This window comes from Serpula lacrymans (assembly GCF_000218685.1).
Source record: "Serpula lacrymans var. lacrymans S7.9 unplaced genomic scaffold SERLAscaffold_6, whole genome shotgun sequence".
Taxonomy (NCBI): Eukaryota; Fungi; Basidiomycota; class Agaricomycetes; order Boletales; family Serpulaceae; genus Serpula; species Serpula lacrymans.
The window spans coordinates 792,590-808,962 of record NW_006763295.1 but is presented as its reverse complement, the minus strand read 5'-3'; the positions used below and the strand labels follow the sequence as shown (position 1 = coordinate 808,962).

The 16,373-nt window shown below is 47.4% G+C and overlaps 6 protein-coding genes across 6 annotated transcripts; 2 read left to right on the top strand and 4 right to left on the bottom strand.

The window, feature by feature from the left end:
* Positions 1-93: 93 nt before the first annotated feature.
* On the top strand, positions 94-1,211 carry SERLADRAFT_407776 (uncharacterized protein; the record flags this gene model as incomplete). The annotated part of the gene is made up of 3 exons (XM_007317414.1): positions 94-381; positions 445-1,119; positions 1,185-1,211. The coding sequence occupies 3 exons, from the start codon at positions 94-96 to the stop codon at positions 1,209-1,211; spliced, it is 990 nt and encodes a 329-aa protein (XP_007317476.1).
* Positions 1,212-1,224: 13 nt separating this feature from the next.
* On the bottom strand, positions 1,225-4,138 carry SERLADRAFT_465372 (uncharacterized protein; the record flags this gene model as incomplete). Its single annotated transcript, XM_007317413.1, has 13 exons — positions 1,225-1,235; positions 1,425-1,681; positions 1,742-2,109; positions 2,163-2,307; positions 2,358-2,699; positions 2,750-2,902; positions 2,955-2,993; positions 3,047-3,217; positions 3,275-3,376; positions 3,427-3,676; positions 3,731-3,763; positions 3,930-3,980; positions 4,031-4,138. The coding sequence occupies 9 exons, from the start codon at positions 4,052-4,054 to the stop codon at positions 2,401-2,403; spliced, it is 1,122 nt and encodes a 373-aa protein (XP_007317475.1).
* A 1,584-nt stretch (positions 4,139-5,722) lies between these two features.
* Positions 5,723-7,578, top strand: SERLADRAFT_465370 (uncharacterized protein; the record flags this gene model as incomplete). The annotated part of the gene is given in 8 exon segments (XM_007317412.1): positions 5,723-5,920; positions 5,980-6,449; positions 6,506-6,734; positions 6,791-6,844; positions 6,899-7,029; positions 7,083-7,164; positions 7,215-7,234; positions 7,251-7,578. The coding sequence occupies 8 exon segments, from the start codon at positions 5,743-5,745 to the stop codon at positions 7,290-7,292; spliced, it is 1,206 nt and encodes a 401-aa protein (XP_007317474.1).
* A 214-nt stretch (positions 7,579-7,792) lies between these two features.
* SERLADRAFT_465368 (uncharacterized protein) lies at positions 7,793-10,309 on the bottom strand (the record flags this gene model as incomplete). The annotated part of the gene is made up of 4 exons (XM_007317411.1): positions 7,793-9,069; positions 9,122-9,752; positions 9,803-10,079; positions 10,139-10,309. The coding sequence occupies 4 exons, from the start codon at positions 10,200-10,202 to the stop codon at positions 9,037-9,039; spliced, it is 1,005 nt and encodes a 334-aa protein (XP_007317473.1).
* Positions 10,310-10,407: 98 nt separating this feature from the next.
* SERLADRAFT_448325 (uncharacterized protein) lies at positions 10,408-12,684 on the bottom strand (the record flags this gene model as incomplete). Its single annotated transcript, XM_007317410.1, has 8 exons — positions 10,408-10,614; positions 10,675-10,778; positions 10,834-10,872; positions 10,930-11,142; positions 11,207-11,590; positions 11,653-11,954; positions 12,017-12,031; positions 12,095-12,684. 8 exons carry the CDS (start codon positions 12,417-12,419, stop codon positions 10,506-10,508), a joined length of 1,491 nt encoding a protein of 496 aa, XP_007317472.1.
* Positions 12,685-13,638: 954 nt separating this feature from the next.
* On the bottom strand, positions 13,639-15,851 carry SERLADRAFT_437100 (uncharacterized protein; the record flags this gene model as incomplete). The annotated part of the gene is made up of 10 exons (XM_007317409.1): positions 13,639-14,337; positions 14,394-14,420; positions 14,474-14,498; positions 14,557-14,566; positions 14,620-14,852; positions 14,907-14,941; positions 14,992-15,098; positions 15,164-15,380; positions 15,433-15,777; positions 15,828-15,851. The coding sequence occupies 10 exons, from the start codon at positions 15,849-15,851 to the stop codon at positions 13,639-13,641; spliced, it is 1,722 nt and encodes a 573-aa protein (XP_007317471.1).
* Positions 15,852-16,373: the final 522 nt, after the last annotated feature.

Below are 16,373 nucleotides of genomic sequence, written 5' to 3'. Positions count from 1 at the left end.
AAACCCTGCGGAACCACGCGTTCGAGCCTTACTCGCTGCCATTTGTAACACACTTCCACACCCTTGTCGACGACGGCGACGAGAATAGGACGCATGGCCTCGCTGGCACCTCCAGAAAAAACATCCCTACAGACGTCGTCGTCCACGCCGCCGTCGCCAACGAGCGAAGAAGACCTTTCACGAGCTCACGTATGGGGTGAATTTGAATACGAACCATATGCCTCTCAGGAACACTCACCGGCGAGCAGTAGTAAAGGAAAAGCAAAGGAATCGGTGTCGGACCATTCATACGACAGCGAAGAGGGGCATCAGAGAGGGGCTGCAACTGAAGTATATCCACCTACGAACGATGAAGCCGAGGAAACGCGTAGAGTGGAACAGGTGCGTACCATGGGTGTTTCTTTGCTAAGCACGCTGTAACCATACTATACTTTCTCTTGTCAGAATCTGAAACGGTGGGAGCTGGCTGAACGACAAAGGCGGAAAGCAGCTCGAGAATCAACACTCGTTACAGGAAGCGGAGGTTCACTATTGACAGACGTCACCCAGAGAGCTAGCCTGTTATTAAGGGGGAGGAAGCCTCAACGGGCCTCGAGCAGTGGGCTCGGTAATCATCAAGCTCTTCAATCCCAGGACTCTGTCGATGCAGTACCCCTTAATGACATTGACGGAAGTCCTTCTGTAATCTTCACCCCCTCGACCAGTCCAATACCCGACCACCCAACACACTCCTCCAAAAACCCTTTTGCCCATCCCGCCGATTCCATATCCCCTTTTACCGACTCCGACCAACAAATGATAGTCATGACCGAATCATCAACACCCCCTCTTACCGCAAACTCTGAAGCCCCCTTTGACCCAAGTTCTGGATCTTCAGAACCTGCTACGATACGTGCCTCATCTTCTTTGCGACATCCTCCCGCTACAGCTCTGGGATTACCTACTCCTCGAACGCCACCTCCCCATGCAGACACACCAAACGATACTCTACCCAAGCCAATACCCGCCCCTGCACTACGACCGCCTGCTGAACCAGTGAATGAGAATAAGGAGGTGAGATGGTGGCATGATTGGCTATGTGGATGCAGCGAAGGACCAGATCGAGGTGGGGAAAACCAGGTCAGTCCGCACTGCATTTACATTCCATGTCGAACGTATCTAACGTTCAATATCAATATCTACAGGCTGGTCGAACAAACCCCTTTGAGTAAAGCAATCATTTTTCGGCCTTTTTTATACATGGATTATAGGCGTATGAGTACACTGATACATTCACTACACACTTCTCCTCATCATTTCAACCTGATAATACAATTACATTCAGGACATTCTATATGTAGTTAGACTTCTCTGGCCCTCGGACATTTCGCACATACATACCCTATTGTTCAAGCCTTTGCCTAGACCGTTCGTTATCAAGCGACAGGGTGTATTTGGACATGATAGCTTTTATTGCACGAAACGCACGGGTATGAACATATATGATCGTAAAGTTCCGGTAACATGAAGAACGTCGAAGTAGAGGTAGCGAGAGAAGTCCGGTGAGGACGCACAGCCAATGTTATTGAGCGTCAGGGAAGCGGACACTTTTAGCATCAGTTGCGTGAACTCGAACGTCATCTCCCTTGGTTTCTTGTTCTCGAACGAGAGTTTCCTCACAATCACCGCGGATATTCTTGACCTGTTACGATACTCCCTCAGTTAAATCCATTAATACCAGATAGACGACGAGCTTAAGTACCTCGGAAACGTCGCCAGAAAGCCGGTTTAAAACCTCTCCCAAAGGCCCGGGAGGTAGAATATCAATAGACTCAGCCGCACCTGGCGCCCCCGGCATAGTGACTGTCGAAGTCTGACTCATGACTTCTGATATACTCGGTCCATGTATCTCCACTCCATTGGGGTTGTTTGAACTCATTACAGCTTGCTCTGGGTCGACGTCAGAAATTGCCTCAGACTGAATGTACGGTGGTAATGGACTCCCAAAGCGGCGAATAGAAGATAGCCACTCGCGAGGAGCATGTGTACTCATTGTCCAGGTAATAGTCATAGACTGGACACGAGAAGGGACTGTACGTCCAAAGGATATGAATGGGATAGACAAGCCATCTGCATCACGTTTAAGAGGTTTTACTGTCGAATTTTTAAAAATTGCAACTTACGAACGATGATGGAGCCAAGGACAACAAACGCGACGATAGTCTGTAAAGTCGCAGCAAGGAACTGGGCTTGGTTTGCTGGGGGACTTTCGGGAGTGGGGAGGCGTGTCAAGGCCATGGTCGATATAAAAACGGCCCCGACACCCAACTACATTTCGGTGAGGAACCTGTCAAATACATTGCACAAATTTTACTTACCGGACCTGTGAAACACTAAAGTCAGCGACGCAAACGGTAAATGTCAATACCACGTTATACCAAAGTGTCCGCAGAAAAGAGCCTCCTTCCATGTAGTGATTTCTGGCACGAATTTATACAATAATAGTAGAGGGGGAATGCGCCGGAGAAACAGGATGGCAATGACCAAAGTAACCAAGCGGCCAATCGTAATGTCAAGTTCAGGTGAGTGGAAAGCCGCAAACGGCAACCAAGCACCGATGTATATGAAGCAGGCACAATTCAGCACAAAGTCGATCACTGAGGCGAATATTTCATTTTCAGTTTGTAAACTGAAGTGACCATCCCAGGATATGGCGCAGCCTACAATAAACATGAGTAATGAATTGCTGAAAGCAGAGGATACCTTTTACCTGCTGCAAAGGCGGCCAAAAGATCGTCACTACCGATTGTACTGGCGACACCGATGGTGAAAATAACCAAAGCGATGTATTGAACAACGTATGACTCACGGCCAATCAAGCCCTTTGCATGAGATAATTTCATGATTCTGGAGAATATAAGGCCTGGGTAAATGCGTTCAGGAGTAATACAAATGAGAAATGTTCGTTTACACACCTATGACAGCACCTATTACTGTTCCCAGAATGACCTGATCTGTTTTGGAAATGTCAGAGTACGCCAAATGTGATATGAGATTTAGATCTTACATAGCCAGCCGACAAGAAACCATTTACCGATAGCAACGCGAGTGGAGGCTTCCACGGTAAGATATATGGAGATACTAAGGAATGGATAGGCCAGACCATCATTTGCGGCAGACTCTGCTGATAAGATGTGGCGGAGCTTTTCTTTAACGTTCTTTTTCGCAAACGTTCCGGCTATATGCATATGTTTAGTTTACAATACCCAGATATGCAAGCTATTAGTGAACTCACACACAATAGCGGCACAGATTATAGGATCTGTCGGTGTGAGGCAAGCAGCTATGCACAGCGAAGATATGTAATTGATGCTAGGAAACAGATAGTATATGATTACTGTACGATGATCAGTGAGGGTGTGGTGGATTACACGTCCCAAGACTCACAAGCTATAAGAACCCAACCAAACGCCATAGTCGGGACAACCATGACCAAGAGACCCTTCATATGGTCCCACATGTAGCTCTTGGGCAACTCAACGCCGATTGTGAATAAACCTGTTGCAAGGACGACGCGCATAACCTCCAGCGTGATTCTAGAGTCCGAGCCCCAAGAACGAGGATCGAATATACCCGCCACGTGAGGTCCGATTAGTATCCCAAAGCCAGTACCAAGAAGTACTTCATTGATGTAAAGCTGAGAAATAACATGTAGATTATCGCCCAAACCCAGCGATGATAAGATCCTTGCCTTGTCTTTGATAAAAATAGTCATCATAGAAAGCTGTATAAACGGCACAGATGCATTCAGTCATCCCGTAAACGTGAACAGAGAGACACAAATGTGGCGCAACAACAATGTTTGCGACTCTACTAGACTGACACCGACCCAAACCACAAAGCGGTATCGATCTCGGTAGTGATAGAAATGTAATGGCAATGAAACCCACCAAAACAACAAAACCCCCTAAGCATATATACGCCAAGCTTGGCGCCGATACCTATACGGGCAAGTTTGTTATGTGCGAAACCGAGAAAATGGTCCACGAACTTGCAGAAGATCCAAGTCCATCATGATGGCAAAATGGCAAGCAGAATTTTGGGATATACTAAACGAACGATGTCCTGATGATGGTTTGTGCTGTTACCTGTGGAAGGTATTGCAATACAAACCTGGTCGTGTATAAGTATATCCGCCATATTTTTGTTTGTTTGTTCTCTTGCATACATGCACCCGTCTACTTAATTGCTTAATTGGCGTGTAACTGTACTTTATCGGACGCTGCTCCTCCATTTTCATGGCAATATTCGCGCATTTACGTCCTTGGAGATAATGGACTTCATCTCCTGTGTCATACTATAAATCGTTCTGAGATTATTACCAATCCATTCATCGTCGCAACTCAACGGTCTTGTGTGGTGTGGTAGGATTAACGGTGGACGCCCCATAGCTGAGCAACTGTGACACGAGGCAAGGTTTGCCAATTCAGGGATGCGGCCATACAGGAACCCGATGGTCTGCTTATAGGAGACTACAGAAACCCTGACTTCGTGACGTTTCTAACAGGAGACTTATCTAATTCGCACTGTCTGTCATGTCCAAAAGCAAAACCCGGCTATTCTTCTCGTTGGTGCTGAAAGTACGATCATCTCCCAAGTATAGATCCGTGACATGAAGAATGGTATCAGAGTGCTCATAATGGAATGGATAGCCAGCGGCGTCTCAGCTTATAGAAACAGCATGCACTATTGTCTTTGTCCAGGGGTGTACCAAGCCAAGTGATGGCCGGAGTTACCCGATCAAGACCTAGGCTAGGATTTGGCAGTCCCATGTCAAGAAACTGCCTGCCAGCACCGCCCAGGTCGACGTCCTGCAGGTCAGAAAGCTCTAATACGCTGACAACGTTGTCCGCATCGGCCTAACTTCGTTCGGAGTACTGTCGTTCCACACCATTTCGGATCAGTACTGAGTATTCAGACGTCACATTGTCACATTTCCTGATACCTGCAAACTGGCACAACAGGCGTGATTTCTGCGTGACAGATGAAAAATGCGGATAACTACTTTGTTTTCGAGCTGGCAAGACTTTGAGGAGCGTTTTTGAGGCCGTAGAATTCACTGAGAGTGTGATCTAAAGTAGGACAGTCGTCCGAACCCCCAGTATAATCCGAAAAGGGGAACGACAGTACCTCAACATTGTCCGCTCTTTTTCCTTATGACCATGCCGTAAATTATCAAAACGTTGTGATTATAATTGTAATGCGGCTACGATCCCTTCAGGCGCGTATGGTGGACCGGAACGGAGGGCTTGCATGTCATGGGAGAACGGCCAAGTGTGTTACGGATTGACAGGTACGATTTCGCGCCGACGGATGTACAGCGCGTGAGTGTGGAAGTTCTGAAAACCACAGAAGCTTTGTGGTCGTATCTTGAAGGAGATAATGTAATATGTTAAGAATGTGGTACGCACATAAATATGTGGGAGCGATAGAAGAACATAAGTATAGACCAGGATGCGCTCATTCTGCAGCGGAAGCATTAGCAGTGATCGCGGCTAATCTGAATCGTTAGATGCGGCAACAACAAATGGAGTTCCGATACATAAGGATTAAAGAGCCGGCTACGGACGTCTGCTGAGCATTTTTTTGAACGTTAACTATAACCGTATGAGTCGAAACAAAAAAAAGAAAATTACCAACATTCGTATCAGCAACATATAAATGCAGGTGCGGTCACAATCAAGGTACCCAAAACGCAGACTCATGGCCCTTCCTCAGTTGCCCCGTGTTCTTCTCAGCATCGCCGTCCTCTTGGCCGCCATTGTTGGCGGTCTTTACCTTCAAATACGGCCGTTACTGCTTGCTGGAGGCCTTGGACGTGTCATTGAGTCTGTCGGGAACCGCAATTGCTCGATGGTGCCAGAACTGCAAGCATGTGAAAGTTCGTACTATCTTTGTATACTTTGATATTATATGTTGACCATCCATGGCTCTCTACAGAGGTCGTGCTCCATCAGCCCACAGGTAAAATATACCTCGCATGCTCAGCTCTCGAAACTCGTGTTTCTTGGACACCGGCTCTCAATCGTTTGGACGCGACTGGCGTGTCAGGGCAAGATTATGTCGCGACATATGATCCCTCAACGCATGGTATTACCCGTTTGAAGTTGGCTGGTTTCAACTCGACGCGCGGCATACACGTACATGGCATGGACGTCGTCCCTTCATCTGTTGATCCGTCATTGCTCTATGTTTATCTCGTGAATCACCGACCACCGGCCTATGGCGATGCAAAGAAGCTCGGGGCCGATTCTGTCATTGAAGTTTTCAAGACTCGCCTCGGAAGTGATGTGCTCACACATGTGCAAACCTATGCAGACCAGATCATCATCACTCCGAACGATGTCGTTGGTTCCTCCGACGGGAACAGCTTCTACTTTACAAATGACCATGGTTTGAAGACGGGGCTGGTGGGTTCCAAGTTCCCGTGCCTTAAGACGCGCTTAACTTACCATGACGGCAATAGAGAAGACTCGTTAGCACACTCCTTTTGACGCCCGACTCGTCCGTTGGCTTCTGCCACGCTGATCAAGGATGCAAATACGCCATCACAGGCTTACACAGTAGTAATGGCATCACCCGGGGTAAGAGTATGAACGACACATTTTATGTCGCAGACTGTGGACTGGGTGATGTCAATGTCTTGGAGAGACAGTGGGACAACACACTCGTTTTGACAGAGGTCATCAAAACAGGTGAACAAGTTGTTCAGCATTTTGTCTGGAACATATACTGACATTTGACTTGATAGGCACGGCGCTAGACAATCTTGCCTTGGATGATGATGGTGCCGTATGGGTTGCTGGTATGTTTTGTTGTTTTGCAGCTGACACAGTCCAAACTCATCATATCGCTGCAGGACTTTCGGATGCCATTGGCCTACTTACTAAATTTTCCGATCTCTCATACAAAGTGGCTTCATCAGCTTTCCGGATCACTATCAACTCAGGACCTAGTTCATTCTATGGTGAGAGGTACCAAGTAGACAAGGTATGTTATTACTCTTGGACAGGAATCTTAACTTGGCTGACATTGCGATTCAGGTGTTCGAAGATTCAGGTGAAATTGCCTCGGGTACCACGTCCGTAGTATATGATTCCCAGAGAAAGAGACTGTTTTTACATGGTATGTTTGCATTCATGGCTGATTTCTAGGTCACTGACTCCTCTTCAAAGGAATTGCTTCTCCTCATCTATCGGTCTGCAGGCTTTGATTTTCTCTTCGTATCTCATCGTTCTGGCTACATATATTAATGGATTACACACACTAGTACGTTATCGCTTTCACATATTTATCTTCATATGCCACAGTCGTTTGCAATCCCCTTCGTTCAAGTTGCTGTTCGTGTTCATGTTGATTTTACGCTAGTGTGATCCATTGGTGTAACTAGTACCCACTATCTCTTATTGTCTCTTATTGTGATCTTCGTTCTGCATATCCCCTATTGTTATCTTTTCGTGTGCGTAACGCTCTGTACAACAATGATAAAGCTTATCTGCATGGGTGTCACAAATAGTAAAGTTCAAGGGCGTTCTACGATAGCAAATTTGTCCTCCTAACGGGTGCGATGCACAGGGCTATGGTGAATGATTAATGATGCATTAATTGTGCAATGTGTGAGCCTCAATGTTTAAGTTCTCTCAAGATAAGATAAGGCGGGCGGCATTTCGCGTACGTATATTGTTTACGGCTTCTGCCGCTAGGCCTCATGGCTGGGACGCAACTTTCGGGCAGCGTTCGGGTGCAGCTCTTTGTAGACAAATGGCTGCCATTCAAGCAATCCACATCAGAGGACATGAAACACGCCCAGAACCCAAACCACACACTGTCTACCGCATAGAAATCCAAGCCCATGTCCGCTCATGGCAAATGTGGAGACGATACTCTGAGTTCGCGGAATTACACACTGAACTCACCAAATCGACAGGCTCTCCACCAGCTGCTCTTCCGCCAAAGCACTCCTTTTCTATTATTCGTACGTTCTCGCGCGAGCAGAAAATCATAGAAGAGCGTAGAGAGGGTCTTGAATTGTACCTTCGTGCCATCATCAGCGCCAAAGAAGACAAGTGGCGAGACAGCATCGCTTTTCGCGAGTTTATTGGCGTGCCAGTCGGTCGTCATGCTGAGGGAGGCGGAGAGAGCAGTTCTGGGAATGGACAGTTCTCTTCATCATCGTGGTTAGACGAACATCATGAACTACAGAACCGTCTACGCGACGTGCGTGCGGAAATCAACAAGCGCGACGCACTCTCTGACCGTGGTGACATTGGTGCATCACACACGGCGGGGGTTCAGGCAAAGAAGAAGCTGGCCGAGATTCTGTCGCGAGTGCGGACGCTCACACAGGGGTTGCAGGCACTTGCAATGCATGGGATGGCGGAGGGCGAGTTGCAGCGTCGTACTGACATGGTGGCTCGCATACAGGATGACTGCGAGAAGCTTGGGAAGATGGTCACCGTTTCGCGGCAGATGTCTAGGGGACTCACGGTTGACTCGGGTTCAGGCAAGACGTTTCCTGCACCTGAGTCTGACCGTGCTGCCCTTCTCGGCCCACCAAGTCGTCAAGTGACTAGAGTGTTTGGTGCTGCTGCTCAAGAGACAGAGCAAACACGACCATTGGACGATACTGGGGTGTTGCAGTTGCAGCAAGTGCAAATGACACAGCAGGACAATCAGCTCGCACAGTTGACGACAATGCTACAAAGGCAGAGACATCTCGGCGAAGCTATCAATTCCGAATTAGCTACACAGATCGAGCTGTTAGATGATCTGAACAACGATGTAGACCGTGTTGGTGGGAAGCTAAGCAGTGCGAAGAAGCAGATGAATCGCCTAGGGTAATAATATACTGGGACTTTCACTACATTGATAACATAGGAGGATATGTGGAGTAGATACCATGAGAATTGACGTCTATGAATGCTGTGCTACTGATGGAATATAATAGAAGAAACCCAGCATACAAATATGAAGTGAGTGATGAGTCTATCGTGATGTTCAATCCTTCTTTTGCAAGAATTTTCCAACGCCCTGTGTCACGGCGATCAGCATCGCAACTGGCGAGGTGGAAAGAATACCATACCTCAAAGCATGCAATCATGATTCCACAAGCCGGTGCAATCTTCGCCGTCCGAGGAACCATCCCAGCATACAATGCACTAATACCTTCTGTCCGTAGTATCAAAGCACACAACGGTAATGTAGATGTTACCCTCCCCGACGTCGTCCCGGACATAATCAATGCTTGTCGCCTCGTTTTCAATACATCGAACGGTGATGTCAACAACGACGCAGTGGTCCCACTAACCGCGCCACTGATAAAAGCAACCCATGGGCCTGCATAGCCCTTGGAATCGAAGAATCGTTTCCAACTCTCGTACCCAGCCCAGTAAACTCCACTGAATGGGACGTCACGCCATAACGTTGGTCCTAGGCCTCGCCAGAGGAAGCGAACCCCGTGAGTGCGAACTTGAGTGCGAACTGAGCGAAGTACAGAAGGGAGTGTATGTGGTCGGTCGATATATTTAGGGGTTGATTGTAAATTAGTCCGGATGAGTTCTAGAGGGGATACCAAGGATGTGATAGATGCACGAGCGAGAATGCCAGCGGTGAGAGGGACAAGAGTGGGTGATGAAATAAAAGAGGGGACGACGGAACGGAGGAGATGGTCATATGTGAGCATATACAGAGTTGATGATGGTACACCTATTAGACTGCATGACGTGAATACAGAATATCCGGATCATGGAATATGAAAACTCACAGTGATGTCCCTGCACCTTTCCACAGTCCTGGCACGCCCTCCGCGCGCCATATGTGTCTTACAGCATCAAGGAAGCCATTGATTCGTTCTGTTCTAAACACGCCATGGTCCATCACACACACGACCTCACTTTCAATAAGAGGACGAGCATAAGAGGACATATTTCGAACGCAGGGTATGTGGGATGGCTGACAACATGTGTATGGTGGTGGACGTGGAAATAATGGCTCTGGAGGTTGAGTCTGTATCCGAGTCTTTACGACGTCAAACGGGGTCACTATTGAGCACACGAAAGCCATTTAGTTCAGCGATGTCTTTAAGATTTAAAATACACACTTGTCAGGGCGGTCATGGTGGACCCCGTAGCTGCAGCCAATAATTTTGCATGGAATGGCTCCATTCCCGTCGATGGGGACGACGAGGACGACGACAAAGGAGTGACCTAAGTAATGGTCAAGGCAAGAAAACGATAATTCGTTGGTCGGCCGTCGAGGATAACTTACTCTCAGAGATTTGTCATGCCGCGCCGACACGCCATGACTGAAATCACACAGCCACCAAGTACCGTGACTTAGGCCGAGCGTTGCCCGAAACGACTTGACTTGAAATCATATCAACGAGGTATAAGCAAAGCTATGCAAGAATACAATTCTATAATGCTACAAAGTAGTTTTTGATTTTTGATCCACCCTTGATATGCCCGTCATGTCTCAACACGATTCCATGTGAGGTATCTCACGGGCAACCATGTTGGACTTGTCCACTCCTTTTCAACCAGCTCAGACACTATCATCTGTGAAATGACTTCGCCACTAGAATTTTTCGCAAGTAAAGTAAGTTACGCAGTTCTTTGGTGATTTATTGGAGCTCACCAAGCAAAGGCGCGGGGCATCCCATGCCCCGAGTAGCCTGCTGCTATGTATTGGCCAGGGTATGCGTTTGAACCAGGGTTCGAAAGATCTATCACGGGGCCCACCTACATCTAAAGTCAGCGACATAACAATGCCTATTTATCTCTCTTCAAGACTCACCAATGGATCTCCTATCTTCGTATACCCCATGATTCCAGACTATTTTCCAAGCTAGTCACAGGCCAGGCGATAAACGACAATTGAGTCCAGACTCACCCATTCCATCTCAGGTTCCCTGCCCGCCCTATATTTACCTTGAAACACTGCAGGCAGAAAATCACGCAGAACACGCCCCACAGCCGGATCTAGCACAGAGTCGTCGTCCTCGTAATGTTCAAACGATTCTGCTGTCTCGCGACCGCCACCTAGAATGACCAAAGGTGACTCTGTAGCAGCTGCCACAGGGCGGGGAAACCAGTATTCAAATCCCTACCAGATCGTACGTCAATGTCAATCCTACACATATATTCTTTATAAGATGGATCGACCGTACCTCGTTTGCGCCCCAGCCATTATTTCCTATGGTTTTCGCATTGGCCACTGCACGGAGTGCAACAACTTGACCACGAACTGGAATGATCCCCTTCGGGCCGGTGAGAAACGGAAGGAGATGTGATGCATAGCCGTTTGTAGCATGAACGATTCGAGAACAAGCGATATGTCCACGAGGGGTTTCCAGAATGTATCTACGTGACTGACACGTAATATCGGCAGCAGATACGCACGAAATTCCAGTCACTGGCGTATGGGTATGCAGTGCAAGGGCGAAATTTGGGCTTGAACGCGCTTGAGCCAGTTGATAGAGTTTTGTAACGAGCTTTAGGGGCCAGACATTATGTCCGGGGATGCGGATTGCAGGATATGACGGTCCAAACCTCTGGGGATTCATATATACATATTTAAAGAGAGAACAAAAGATCGGGCACGAAGAACACATACAGCTTGCACGTCTTTCTTATCCATCCATTCTATACCTTCGAAACTAACACCTGCCTGATCAGCAGCACTCAAGCCACGCTTCGCGTTTGCGACTTCTTTTTCTGTGAACAGCAGCCTCAGGTTGCCACCTTCGACGAGATCTACCTCGTCTTCGAGGTTATGCTCGTGGATGATTGATACCAGAGTTGCTGCTGTGTGTTCTTCCAAGGCAACAGATCGAATGGCTTCGTCGGTGCCATATTGTGCAGCTACGTTGTGGAAGTTGCGGAATGCTACTGGAGTGAGGTGCCCACCATTTCTGCCTGCATCATTTCAACAGCAAATCAGTATCAAGCACGGGTATAGGAATGCCTACTTTACGCACCAGTGGCCCCAGAGCCTGTTTCGTTAATGAAGGACGCCAGTTAGGCTTACGATTACTCCAGCACTCGTATACACTTACAAAAGTCTCGCGCTTCGAGTATCACGATTTTGAGCGGCCCATGATAACCCGCGAATTCTAAATACTGAACTGCCTCTGCTAGGTGATATGCGGTACCGACACCGGTAATTCCAGAACCGATAATGCAAATGTCAGCATCAGTGGTGAGAGGTCCTTCACTTCCCTCTCTTGCCAGAGGGTTTACATCGGGCGCAGAGTCGAGCCAAAACGAAGCAGTGGGGTTAGTAGAAGGGAGACGCGCCGGGCATAATGGTATTGTGGGAGGCGCAGACAAAAGAGACTGGTGGTGATCAGACTGGTTAAGGAGAATCGGGAGGATTTGCATCGAGGTAAAAGACAGGAGAAATACATCACAGTGCGGGGTGTGTATATCAAGATTAAGGGATGACCGAAAAATTGGTGGGTCAGGATATGTATGTAAATGATTGGAAACCGATCAAATACGAGAACAGAGAACTCACAACAGCTTTTACGGCCGATATCGATGCGGCGGCAAGAGAGGCCACATGTCCTGTAAGAAATACAAAACTATAGCGCTAAAACTTTATTCTTATATATTATTGATTACTTGGAATAGAAAATTATACTCACCGAACGCTGGTTTTGTCAAGCCCAGGTGGACACCGACAACCAAATGAACGAGAATTAACCTTGGAGCCTTGTGCCACGGCGCTCTTTGTCACGTCGGCGCCGAGTCGAGTATGTGCGACTCTCCGAATCCGAATCCGAATCTACCGCGAGCATGATTTGCGATCGTCCTTTATGAATTCAATATTCAGCTGATCAGGTAACCCCGCAAAATGATATCTGGTTTGTTGTCGTACATGAGTCGTACATGTCATCAATTATTATGTTTCGCATGCATGCTTGAGGCTATAATAATCCCGTCTCAATGCTTCTTCAGTCCTTCATCAAGCTTTATCAAGTTTATCTCCATCCGGCTTCACAACAACACTTTCCTGCTTCTCCTCCGCTAAATATCCGCGGACAAGAACATGGACTCATTAGTGATAGCGAGGGAACCACAACAGTGTGAACAATGCTTTGACGACTGAACCGTATCTTCACCAGTGGGGATGACAGCGGTGTAACACTGGCATAGTCAGGCGTAAAGACAAAAAGACGCATTCGGCCGTGATGTATCATTTAGGCCCGCAGTCGTTGTGCCATGCGGGGACACGATCATGACGAGGCAAGCGTGTCAGGCACCCTGTCCTAAAAGTACGATCGACCCCCCTCAGATCTCAGTGATGCTTGAGCAGACTTCACGTTCTGCCTCTGCTTGGAGTCTCTGTTCAAATGAAACCACAGGCCTCAGTCTTCTAATAAATCAGACTGAGTTACCATTGTCATCTACAGTACATTACACCAAATATTTGCCAATGATTCTATCACTTTTTGACTCAACACACTGGTGTTTATCATGCACTCATTTCTTGTTGTGTTATTAGATTGTTGTCTTCCAATCAACATGTTCCAATTATTGGTTATTGTGTGAATCTTACCCATAGGAGGGACCTCGCATAGGACATACAGACGTATTATCAAGCTACAAAAATACCGTTGAAATATTTTTTCAATCCTTCCTCCCCCCGCACTATTGCACCAACAACACCATCCGGCCTCACAATAACAACCCTTGTCTGCTTATCCCCAACCACATATCCAGCATACGCGTGGCAATTTTGATCCATCAACGTTAAATTCGCAGGGGTGGACACGGACTCATCGGTGGTAACCGCGTTTGCAGGAAGGACTACGACGGTTCGAATAACGTTGGAATCGTACAACCCAAGAGCAGAGACGATCTGTGCGACCGTGGTATAATCTGCTGTGAAGACGAGAACTGTGTGATAAATCGGCTGGAAGATGTCGAATAGGCGTGTGGTCGTTGTACCACCCGGGTACATGATATCTACAAGGCCAGGGGCATCAGGGGCCCTATCTCCTGCCTGAAGACATCCATCTTGAATAAGCCTATAAGAATCAGCGGGTTTCGCATCCGTCACGAACTCGTCAAACACAATGGGGCTCCCACGGCAGTTCACACCAAGCATGTATACCTGTTCTCCACGTTGGAAGCGCGCTGCAGCCGTTTGGACATCTTTGCCTTTGTTAAAAAGCACATTCGTCAAATTAAGCATCTCTGCGATAACAGGAATGCGCTCTGTGTTGTACGTATCGAGGATGGAGACAGGTGAAATGTTCTTCTCGACCAGCGCGATCTTCCAGCACAGGTTGAACTGCGTAATGAAAATAGCCGTCAGTATCAGCATGACCATACGGTCAATGTACTCACAGAGTCTTGCACGCTCGAATTGAGCCCCTAGACCAAGGTCAACAAAATATAATGAGTACTATAAACCGACGTTACGGTACCTGTCCACCTGAAGGGGGGTGTATACTATACCATAGAACTACATTAGCACGTAGCGGTGATGAAAAGGAGACAGAATACTGACTGTGCTGCATCTGGAAACAAGGATTAAATATCAAGGTGAATGGTATGTACGACTAAGACAGACCTCCTGCGACAAAGACTCTGCCCTCCCTAAGCTTATTCACCATCCGGACATTCGGCCTGTACTCAGAGCTCCACATCACCTTTTCAATAGTCAAATCGGTTTTGATCAAAGACGAGAACACCTTCAAAAGCTCTTCCTCGCTGGAAGCTAACTTAGGTATGTCGATGTTTCGACCTGAAACCACAAACTGGAAGCCATCCGGTGCAATTTCGTCTGTAGGACGTAACACGACACTGAAAAATATTTTTTTAGTACAATGAAATCTGTTATATGACAGGACCACATACGCATCAGCTTTGAAATCCCCAAAGATGTGCCAATGCTATGCCAGAGAATCAATTTGAGAACAGGTTCATGGACAAATATACACACCTCTCTGTCGATCCCTGGTCCATGCAAACGTATGTCTCCTGTCAACCAATGCTTATCATAGTATGATTCTCCCAAGAATGTTAATCCCAGCTGCTTGCGAACAGCACCTACATCCATCATGATCATTGCTATCATCATTACCAAACACTTAGAATAGAAGATAGTAACGCACCTCTAGCTCCATCTGATCCAATAAGCCAGTTGGCTTGGATAACCTCGAAGACCTCCTTGCCATTATCCAATTTCCTCACGACATGCGCCACAACATGGTCAGAATATTGCTCGATGGAACGGAGCTCTGTGCCAAGTTCAACAGTGCATGATAGCTTTTGTATATGAGAACGTAGGATGCGCTCGAGTGTCTCTTGGCCTAAGGCAGCAGGATTGTACTTGAAGGTAATCAGTGACAACGTAAAGTGTTAGCCAAGAAAAGGCGCATACATAAGGGATAGCCGCTGTTGGCTCGGTATATGGAAACATCGGGAAACTTGCGAGAGGCTCAACAGTGCCCGGTTTATAAGTTTGCATCGGCAAAAATGGCTTTAACATCTGATCAACTTCGGGGACACCGAGAAATCTGAAAAGTTCTTGCGAACGGGGCTGGAGATGACGGACAGTGGCTATTAGCCAAGCATATATGGCAGAATGAAAGAATGTAGATCGTACGTGGATGCCTCCACCGCGCTGACCTACACGATATTTCGATTCCTTGTCTATGATACGGACAGGAATACCATTGCGAAGGAGCGTCAGAGCTGCCACAAGGCCTGAAGGGCCAGCACCGACCTGAACAGAAGGATAAGCGCATGGATATATGCGCGAGGCATAAAACTCACTACTAAGACTGGAATGGTAGTCATGGTACGAGTGCGATATTAAGAGGTGGTAACCGCAGAATGGGTTAAGTTTCTGCCAACAGGACGATGGTCTTTTATACGAAAACTCTTGTTGCTGAACTGTAGCCCTTTTTTGTACACTTCTTTACCAGCGGAAATGTTAAGACATCACTATGACTCGTCTTAAAGCCGCAGGAGTGCCCATGATGCCAGGACGCGTCTCGCCGGCAGCTTCAATGGGTTTGCCCATGCCATGTCTGTATTGTCAATGACGCCAGGGCCCGGCATAGCATGTTGAGTATTTGCCCAACATCGTCGTAGGGAGTCAGAGCCGTGTCTGCGATATGCCGATGGGCTGTCGTGTCCACCTGAAGAAGTATTATGTTTGACTGTAAATAGCTACAGCCTAAGGTCATGTGCTTGACATGTTACGGCACCTGGAGAGCTTCTATATCACTGCGGCGCATACAGATACTATGACTATAAGTCTAAGTATTGTAAGAGCCTGAGGGAGATCCGAACTGGACCCAAAAATCCCGTGATTTC